This window comes from Dama dama, chromosome 11 (assembly GCF_033118175.1).
Source record: "Dama dama isolate Ldn47 chromosome 11, ASM3311817v1, whole genome shotgun sequence".
NCBI lineage: Eukaryota > Metazoa > Chordata > Mammalia > Artiodactyla > Cervidae > Dama > Dama dama.
The window spans coordinates 60,922,204-60,932,699 of NC_083691.1; the positions used below are offsets into that span (position 1 = coordinate 60,922,204).

The window sequence follows — 10,496 nt, forward strand, 5'->3', positions numbered from 1 at the left end:
CTTGTGGATTTTGGAGCTATCCTTGTAAATTATATGATTATGTTTTAACAGGGATCATTTCTTCAGAGGCCATCTTTATTGCATACCTATAGGTTATAAGGGACTTTTACAATTGTGCATTAACAAACAGGTACTTGATTTTTTCCAAAAGTCTGATTACTCATTGTTCCTTTTAATAACATTTCAGTACCAGTACAGTTTTCAGAGTGCACATCTTCATTGAAAAGGTGTTCTTGCTCTCTTAGCCTTCATTTTTCTCATTTTATATTATTGCATTACAAGAAAGATGATGAGAGGAATCCTGAACTATTCTAGATTTATAGTCCCTTCTTCTCATGGAATCTCAGCTTTTCATTTCACTAGTCTAGGAGAATGTATTTCAACTTGGTATACCTGGGCTTTGCTGCACATGACAATGTTACATTAGTGTAACCAAGTCAATTAGTGGCTGTTTGGACGTGATTTTGTAAATTAACACAGGCTCGTTCATGGACTTTTGGGAAAGCAGTCATTTTCACATATTGCCTGTACTGGGGTTTAGCAGCCCCCCAAAAACCCCTTGATTCTTTTCACACATTCTTCCCTCCCCCAGATGTAGTCATGTCACTGAACTTTCCGTCCCCTAGAGCTCAACTCGTTTTTTCACACCTCCTAACCCTCTTGCATTAGCCCAAATGTTAACTCCATCAACACGTTTCTGTTTCATGACGGGGTGTGTGCTGCCAGGAAGGCCCTTTGCAATTGAGCTGGTGAATCCTCATAGAGTACATTTCACTTCACAAGAAATTAAGGAACTTCAGCAGGTAAACCACTTCATGACATGGAAATTGTCATGTTTCTGCAACTCTGTAACTGAACTAGAGTTGCTAATTGTTTTTCTTTTTCTAATACTACAGAAAATTAATAACTCATCTAACAAAATCCAAGTCCGTGACTTACAGCTTGTCACAAGGTAAGGGTAGGCTCACTGGTGATGTCTCAAGAGGGGAGTTTTGGGTGCACATCATTTATCTGATAAGGGATTTGTATCCAGAATATATAAAGAACTCCTGCAACTCAATAATAAGAAAACAACTCGATTAAAAATGGAGAGAATGTTAAGTGCACATTTCTCCAAAGAGGATATACAAATAGCCAGTGAATACATGAAAAAGTGTTCAGCATCATTAGTCATTAGGGAAATGCAAATCAAAACCACAATGAGATCCCACTTAACAAAAAAGACAGAAAACAGCAAGTATTGGCAAGAATGTGGAGAAATTGGATCTGTTATACATCGCTGTGGGATTGTAACTAGTACCACTTGGGAAAACAGTTTGGCAGTTTCTCAAAAGGTTAAATATAGAGTAACCATATGACCCAGTAGTTCCACTTCTAGCTATATACCCATGAGAAGTGAAAATGTACATCCACACAGAGACTTCTGCATGAATGCTTATGGTCACATTACTCACAATAGCAAAAAAGTAGAAACCACCAAAATGTCTGTGGATAAACAAAATGGTATATCCATACAGTGGAAAATCAGTGGTAAAATATCAGTACTTCACTTTGAAGTACTGATACATGTGGCAACGTGGATGAACCTTAAAAACATTATGAAGAAGCCAGACATCAAATACTATATATTGTACATTTTACAGTATTCACATTTTATATAAAATGTTCAGAGTAGGGATGTCTATAGAGATATAAAGTCAACTAGTGGTTGCCAACGGCTGGGGGAAATGGGGAATAAGTGATTGCAGTTGGGTGTGGAGTTTCTCTTTTGGGGTGATTAAAGTATTCTAAAAATAGATTGTGGTAATTGCTGCACAGCTCTGTAAATATACTAAAAATCACTGAATCGTTCAGTTAAACAGGGGAATTGTATGTAAATTATATCTCACTAAAGCTATTTTTAAAGAAAGAGAAGTTTGGGGCAAGGCTTATCTGTATTTTATAAACTCAGACAAACTTTCTTTTATTGTTTTTGTTTAGAGAGGCAATAGGACATATGAAAGAAGGTGAAGAGGAGAAGACCAAGACCTACAGTGCCTTAATATGGACAAATAAAGCAATACAGAGGAAGGACATTGAATTCCTAGATGACATAAAGGTAGTTCAGTGCTCTAATTCTTTTATTTTTCTACTGACTATAAAAGTCTTTTGTCTTCTCATTTATTACCAAGTCATAGCACACTGGCTTTGGGGACTCTTGAGTTGTTGCTGTTGTTTAGTTGCTAAATCATGTCCAACTCTTTTACAACCCCTTGGCTGTAGCCTGCCAGGCTCCTCTGTCCATTGCGTTTCCCAGGCAAGAATCCTGGAGAGGGTTGCTGTTTCCTTCTCCAGGGGATCTTCCCGACTCAGGGATGGAACCCATGTGTCCTGCATTGGCAGGCGGGTTCTTTACCACTGAGCCACCAGGGGACTGTGAAACCTGGTTCTAAATTCTGACTTTGCCATTTACTCCTTAAATGACTGAGTAATTCATCTAACCTGTCTGAGATGCAGTGTTGCTATTGATTAGGAGTCTTGACCCCGAGAACAGATAACCTGGGTACAAATCTTGGTTCTGCATTTCTTGGTTGTATGACTTTGGATGAGTTGCTTAGCTTCTTTGTGTTTCAGTTTCTTCATCGATAAAATTAGTTAGAAGAATTAAACAGGTTTAGTCATATAAAGCCCTTACAATAGAATCTGGCATATAGAAAACACTCAACAATGCTATTATTATATTTGACCATCTGCAGAAAGGAAACAGAAAACAGAATTTATCTAATAGAATTGGTGCTCAGATTAACTGCACAGATAAAACATATTGTAAATAAATATGTCAGGGTGATATATGTAGGGCACAGATGTTTTGGCACATGCTGGATTTTCCTTCACATGAGGATGTTGCTCTTGAGGATCTACATGTTCAGTTGAGTATTTCTTCCCACCTGCCCCCACCTCTTCCTGTAAAGATAACTGACTTTCACATGCAAGGAATGAGCATAAATGGGCACAAATATGTAGTTATCACAACATTGTTTAGATGGGCAATATTTTGTAAAAATCTAGAGGGGACTGGTTTAATCTTACGACTTATCTGGTATGATGGACTATTACTAGCCAGATGTTAGAAATTTTATGGAAGATGAATATTCATTGACAAAGGGAAATGTTCCTGATGAATACTAAAGCAGAAAAAAAAAAAAAAAAGCTATAAGAATATAAAGGACTTCTGTGGTGGTCCAGTGGTTGGGAATCTGCCTGTCAATGCAGGGGCACGGGTTTTATCCCTGACTTGCGAAGTTTCCATATGCCATGGGCAACTATGCCTGTGTGCTACAACTACTGAGCCCACGCACTCTAGAGCCGTGGTCTAAAACAAGAGAAGCCACAGCAAATAGAAGCCTGCACACCTCAACTAGAGAGTAGCCCCTGCTCGCCACAACTAGAGAAAGCCCGTGTGTGGCAATGAAGACCCAGCACAGCCAAAAATAAATAAATTAAAAAAAATAATAATAATAAAAGAATATATAGAGGATGATACATTGTGATTTAGACACACACATAAGTGTGTGGTTATATATACACATATGTATGACTCTGTACAAAAAAATTGTATGGCAAAAGAAATACCATAAATAGGATTTATACTTAAGAAAAACACAAATACCCAATAGAGAAAACTGGACAAATTATTTGAACAGACAACTGAAAAAATGGCAACTCCAAATGGCCAAGAATCATTTGAAAAGATACTTCACCTCTAGACTGAAGTAACAATAAGACATCGCTTTATTCTTCTGAGGCTAAGAATGCCTGTTGGTTGGAGGGAGAAGGCTAGTTACCTATATTTTCAATAGAAATATAAGTGTTTTAGCCTTCTGGAAAAAAATGTGGCAGTGACTGTGAAAATAAAAAATTTAATGGTCTACCCAGTACCTTCCCTATTGGCAATCTGTCCTGAAGAAATAAAACTTCAGTGTATAAGGATATGTGCACAAGGATGTTTGTTGACTTTGTTCAGAGTGAGAAAATCAACAAAACTGTAAACAAAGTAAATTTCCTTTGATAAGGAAATGGTAGAACATGTTGGAATATTATACAACTGTTTAAAAAAAACTAAAACAACATGTGATCCCATTTAATTTGTGTTGTTGTATGTATATATGTCTAAAACTGTTGGGAAAAAAAAGATTGAGGTAGGTCTACATCTATGACTTGTAACATTTGGGGGAAAAGCAAGGTGCAGAATAGTGTTTATTTTAATAATGAGTGTTTTGGTGAAAACATGCATGTCATTCACCTACTGAGAGAAGTTCATCTATAAAATGACGGGTGGACTAGATGATCCTCAATGGGCCCTCCACTTCTTGGCTTCTGGTGATTTCATATCTAAGGCCCTTTGGCTTTTGGCTCTATTATTGAGAGTCTTTCGAATGATAGTTTTACTAAGACAAATTTCTTTAAGATTGTGAAACAAATTTCTAAGCCTCTACTCCATGACATGTGTACATATCATTTAGAATGCTGTGGGGAAAATAGAAACCCATTTTAACAACAGATTGACAGTTTGGGAGTAGCCATAGAGCTAATTCAGAAACAATGCTGAGAGATGATTGTTATAGGTACACACTAAGTAGTGAAAAGGTCTATTTTAATGGACCACAGCCCTGTGGACTGATGACAACTAACATCTAATCATTTTCTTAAAGTGCTAGGGTTAAAACGTTTTTCAGATATTCCTATTGGCATCAAAAATATAAAAACTGATTACTGCCCCATTCTGAAAAAAGGTCAGTTCAGATTTACTCTTTGTCTCCTCTGTTTTGAAGGGCAATCTAGTTTTGTGTGTGTGTGTGTTTTGGCTGCGCTGGACCTTCATGATGAAAACGGGCTCTCTAGTTGCGGTACACAGATTTCCCATTGTGGTGGCCTCTTCCATTGTGGAACACAGGCTCTTGAGCTTGGGTTCAGTAGTTCTGTCCCAGGCCCAGCTGCCCCGTGGCATGTGGAATCTTCCCAGACCAGGTATCAAACCCATGTCCCGTGCATTGGCAGGCAGATTCTCAACCACTGGACCACCAGGGAAGTCCAGGGCAATCTAGTTGTAAGGAAGAAATCACTTGTGTATATTTATGTGTGTTTCTGAAAAATTCAGCAGTATGGGGAAGCAGAGTACAGTGTTGGAGTAAATGAAGTGGTTTCATTTTGTTCACTAAAAAACCAAGAGTCCAAAAAGATGCACGAGTGTGTGTCAGTCTGAGTGCTGTGTTGGAAGCAGTGGTGCGTCTTCTGGCTCAGTGTTAACTCCATTGCCTGCTTCTGGGTCAGAGTCCCAGGAATGACTCTTTGTAAAGGAAACAGGGGAAGGGCACACCTCACCTAGTCACACCTTTAAAGCCCAGCTGATTCTATGCCCTAAAGTGGAGACCATATCTTTATAGATTCTATAATAATTCAGCCTGGTCCTTTTTTTTTTTTTTTTGGTCTTTTTGACCAGAGTAACATTAGACCTTATGGAGACAACTTATCTCATCTGAACAAAGTGCTTCTAAAATCAAAGAATTATAGAATCATAAAAACCAAAAGTTAGGAGGAGCCATTGACTCACTGCTCTGATAAAAGAAAGCAGTCATACCATTTCAAGTGTAGTCTTTGTCAGAACCTGCTCTTCTTTCTTGGTGGAGAACTTGATAGAGGAGAGGCCAGACAGAAGTCTTTTTTTTCTCAGCATGGCTTCAGGCACTTACTAATCACATAAATCAGGAAGGAGTTGTTCCAACAAGAAATTACAGAGGATTCAAAGTTCTTATGAACCTACATTGCTGGTTATGCCCAGTATTTATTTTTAAAACTGGGAATTAGTTGGCCTTTTACAATATTAACCTGTATTTCTTTATTTATATAATCTTGTGACATAAAAGGACATCTCTAATTGTGAGAAAACCAAGCCTTTGTCCCTAAAAAGCCGAACTATAAAAAAAAGCATGCAATGTAATTCTCAAGTAACTTGAACTGGGCTGACAAATATTGAGAGGTTCTGGTTTACTTGTCATTATTCTGAAACACCACCCTAGACAGTGATGCAGCTGTTAAGTTTCCAGATATTTCCTTTTGTAGAACAAAAAGAAATAACCCTGTGAATAGGTATATTGTTATTCCTACAACACGGGACACTGCCCAGGCACACAAGTGACGCTGATGTCCGTCTTCTATAAATACCATTTCTCACCTCAGTATGAAATTCTATTAGGTCACTCTGCTGGGTTAGGGGGAAAAAAAGTAAGAACATTATCTTCTAGAAGATCTCTGTTTAATGGGCAAGATAACACTCCAGGGTCCAATCAATTTGTCAATATTAGAGCAAAAGAGTGTCATTTACTTCAAATCAGTGATACTTTGTTTGTTTTTAAATAGTGTACTGGGGCCCAGAAGATAAGTAATTGTGGACTAGATTATAGGAAGTCCCACAAAGTTTGAACCTTAGAGAATACAATTTATTACAGTATTAGTTTCTATCCTGATAGTAATAGATGGGATCCTTAAGAAAACATCTATAGTGAGCCATGGATGACAAAGGAGATGCTAAGACAGGCTTCACTGGGCAGGAAAGCTGAAACATGGTTCTCATATCCTTCTCTAGGACTTAAAGATTGACCAGAAGACACCTTTACGGGTCCTTCACCGGAGGCCCCTGGCTGTGAGAACTCGCATCATTCACTCCATGGAGACATGCTATGTGGACGAGCACCATTTCCGCCTCTCCCTGAAGACTCAAGCTGGAACGTATCCTTCCACCCTTGTGTAGCACTAAGCCTGCCAGAATCCTATTGGGAGAATTCATGCCACCCTAGGAAAGGGGTTCAACCTTATCTTGAAACTGTTCAGGAAAGGTTTGGGTTGGAGAAGAATCTTCTTTTTTTCTATCTGAGGTATTTTGACCTATTAAATTTGTTTTTCAAAAAGACGTTGTAAATCACGAGGCAGCAGCCAATTCAATGTGAACCTTAAAATGTGTAGTGTCTTACACAATGCTGAGGTACTGAGGGCATAGTAAGTGCTCAGGGAACACTTTTGATTGATTCATGCCTTTACACATTTTGCAGGCCACATATTCATGACCACATTTAGGTCCTTTCAGCATTCTACCCCAAACTATTAAACAGGGGTGGTGGATGGGAGTGGCCCCACCTCACATGCAGACCTTCACTTATCTGGCCACTGGCCCAGAACAAGAGAATAGTCCCAGTTTAAATCATTTGTTTGTAGCCTACCCTGCTTTGTGTGGTTTTGTATCAGATCTTGAGTGAGTGAGTGGGTGAAGTCACTCAGTCGTGTCCGACTCTTTGCAACCCCATGGATTGTAGCCTGCCAGGCTCCTCCATCCATGGGATTTTCCAGGCAAGAGTACTGGAGTGTGTTGCCATTTCCTTCTCCAGGGGATCTTCCCAACCCAGGGATCAAACCCAGGTCTCCCACATAATAGGCAAACACTTTACCATCTGAGCCACCAGGGAAGTCCTTGTATCGGATCTTAGTTGCTGGGTTAAAGTATATCAGGGAACTGCCTTCATCTTAGTTTTAGTTTATTTTTCAGAAATGCTCCAAGTTTTTATTTGTTTCTTGGTTTGAGGCTGTTTTGTATTGAATATCATGAAATATGAAACCTTCTAATTGGTATAAAACTCATGACATAACTTACTGGATATAATAACAGGGGGGGAATATGTCAAGTTTTAATTACCAAATAGCATTCTTACTGTCTTTCTGTTATTAGTCTGCCTCTCCTTTCCATCAATCTTCTCTCCCCTTCTCCTTCCCTACTCCACCCCAGGACTGACCAAGCTGGGTACAGGTTATTGACCAAATAGGTACAGGTTATTTACTCCAAAAATCTCCTAAATTTTTGTAGTTTCAATCAAGTGATGACCTATTTAGACCAGGGGACATGAAGCACATTTGCTTATTGTAGATGGACTGTGGGTGGAATTTCAGAGAAATCACAGATATAAAAGACATACATTTTCATCTAATTTTAGCATTTGTTTTGATGTGCTAAGAAGAAATGCAGTGGTCTTAGGGAGAAGCCAATCTCTTTTCAATCTAACTAACATACTTTTAGAACCAGTCTAAGGCATTAGCCAAGGAAGACTATTACATGGTAAAACTTTAGATTCCCTAATTCACAGAATTACGTGAATTTTTCTCGTATATTGCTCAGCATACCAAACTAGTTCGTTTGACTTATACTTCATCCCTCTGGCTATGAATAAAAACCATTATGGACCTTTTAGTTGATTATTCTGGGGCTTTTTCTCATCCTCCCTCATCATTGCTACTCAGAAGTAGCACTCTCTAAAGAAGTGAGTGAAAGGGGACAGTTGAGCAATTATGAGTTTAGCAAAGACAGTTAACTAGATAACTATATACCTTATGTTTGAGTCAAAATATTTGGTGAAAGTACAGTGAACAAATTATCAGAAAGTGAGGAAGACTTAATATCATCATATTATGGTTTTAACTTTATATTTATCAGATGAGAATAAACTTTTATATTCAAATTATATTACATTTTTATACTGCTGCTACTACTAAGTCACTTCAGTCGTGTCCAACTCTGTGCAAGCTCATAGACGGCAGCCCACCAGGCTCCCCCGTCCCTGGGATTCTCCAGGCAAGAATACTGGAGTGGGTTGCCATTTCCTTCTCCAATGCATGAAAGTGAAAAATGAAAGTGAAGTCGCTCAGTCATGTCTGACTCTTAGCAACCCCATGGACTGCAGCCTACCAGGCATCTCCGTCCATGGGATTTTCCAGGCAAGAGTACTGGAGTGGGGTGCCATTGTGCTGGTTTATAGATAACATAGGCTAAATGAGTGTTTACTGAATGCTGGCAAAAACATATCTCTCAGGTAAAATACAGTTAAGATTATAGTCGAGTTCTGTGTAAGGAGTATTAAGGTAATCTGAATAATTCTAGGATTAGTCACTGACTTTGAGATTTGAAAATCTATAAGGAAAATACACACACAAAACAATTAGTTCTATTGCTAACCATGCAAGAATTGCAAACAAGTAGAATTTAGAATCCTTCTGAAGGACCTTCATTAAGTCTAAATATGTACATTGTCTCCCATCCTATTGCTATTGTGTCACTGGGTCATGTTACAAGAGAAGCCATCAATAATGTCACTATGAGTGACCCTGTGAAAACCTACCATTTGGCAGGTATCTGCTGTCATTACTAAAAAATGATGAGACCAAAAAGATGACAGAATTTGTGGCAAAAAAGAAAACAGCTGAAGTTCTTTTTTTTAAAGCACTGAACTACAGTTAATTTTAAAAAACCATATTCAAGCTTCAGCGCTTGGAGATGAGCCAAAAGAAAAGTCATGACTCTTGGTAAGTTTGGTGTAAACATAGGCCCTAGGCCCCAGTGTCGGCTCCCAGACTGGTAGGAATCAGTTTGCCATAGCTTATTTATTGCCATAGCTGTATTTTCTAAAATATACGTCCCAATCATGGCTCAGAAATAAACTCCCTTCTGTTGCATTTCTGCCTTTGTTTGTCATTTCCCCTCCAACCTGTCAAATCTCACCTAACAGTTGGTATTACATGACTATCTTCATTTTATCCTTAAACAAACCTCAGCTACATTAAAGAGTTTGTACATGGAGACTTTGGAAGAACCAAGCCAAACATTGGCTCTCTGATGGACGTGACTGCAGACATTCTTGAGCTGGATGTTGAGGTAAACCATTTTATTGTGGAAATGCCTGTTTACACACTGAATTCAGCCAACATTATGCTCTTGAAGCACTAAGCCAAATAGTACTGTTCACTTTAATAGATATTTGAAATTGGTCTCGTTTATGATTCTTACAAATATATAGCCAGTTGACTAACTGTGCTTTACATATGACATGAGACCCTTGAACCATGCAAGAAAAGAAAGTTTTCAGTGCCCTTCACATATCCTTTGGACTCTTTTGTAGAGAATTTAAGACAGCCTACTCAGAAACAAGTAGGGATAGAAAATGGGATGAGTCAATGGTTATAAATAAAAGCAGTCCCATAAGGCTTCTATGATACTGTATAAAAGAAATTTTCCGTTCATATCATCTGAATTGAAATCAGATTACATTCTTAATTAGAAGGATGGAATGAATGGATCTTTCAGGAAATTCTCCATAAATATTTTCCTCACTTGAGCACCAATAGGTATTGAGTCACAAGTTGTGCACTTTGGTAAATATCTGATTAAAAACAGCCCCCCAGCCCACAATAAAACGGAGGGGGGCAATTTTTGCACTTGGGAATCATCTCAGTATAAATGAAAAGAAGTGGGTATAATTACCTGGTGTGAAAATAGCCATGTAATCAAATGATCACTGGAGCATTTTTACCTTACCAGCACTTCCCTTGAGTTCTTTCAGGTTAGATTTTATACACCTCTTGTGGGACAACCAGTGATAGCACCTTGAGGGTTGCAGGGAATCTTCTTAGTAAGACTGTCA

At 38.5% G+C, this 10,496-nt stretch overlaps 1 protein-coding gene across 5 annotated transcripts in view; it reads left to right on the forward strand.

The window, feature by feature from the left end:
* Positions 1 to 10,496, forward strand: part of PUS10 (pseudouridine synthase 10) — a 74,981-nt gene that overhangs the window by 60,819 nt on the left and 3,666 nt on the right. For all 5 annotated transcript variants that reach the window (XM_061155380.1, XM_061155377.1, XM_061155378.1 and 2 more), the window contains exons 13-17: positions 727 to 803; positions 897 to 952; positions 1,981 to 2,098; positions 6,623 to 6,765; positions 9,631 to 9,730. In XM_061155380.1, coding sequence (XP_061011363.1) covers positions 727 to 803; positions 897 to 952; positions 1,981 to 2,098; positions 6,623 to 6,765; positions 9,631 to 9,730 — 494 coding nt within the window. The remainder of the gene's footprint in view (positions 1 to 726; positions 804 to 896; positions 953 to 1,980; positions 2,099 to 6,622; positions 6,766 to 9,630; positions 9,731 to 10,496) is intronic.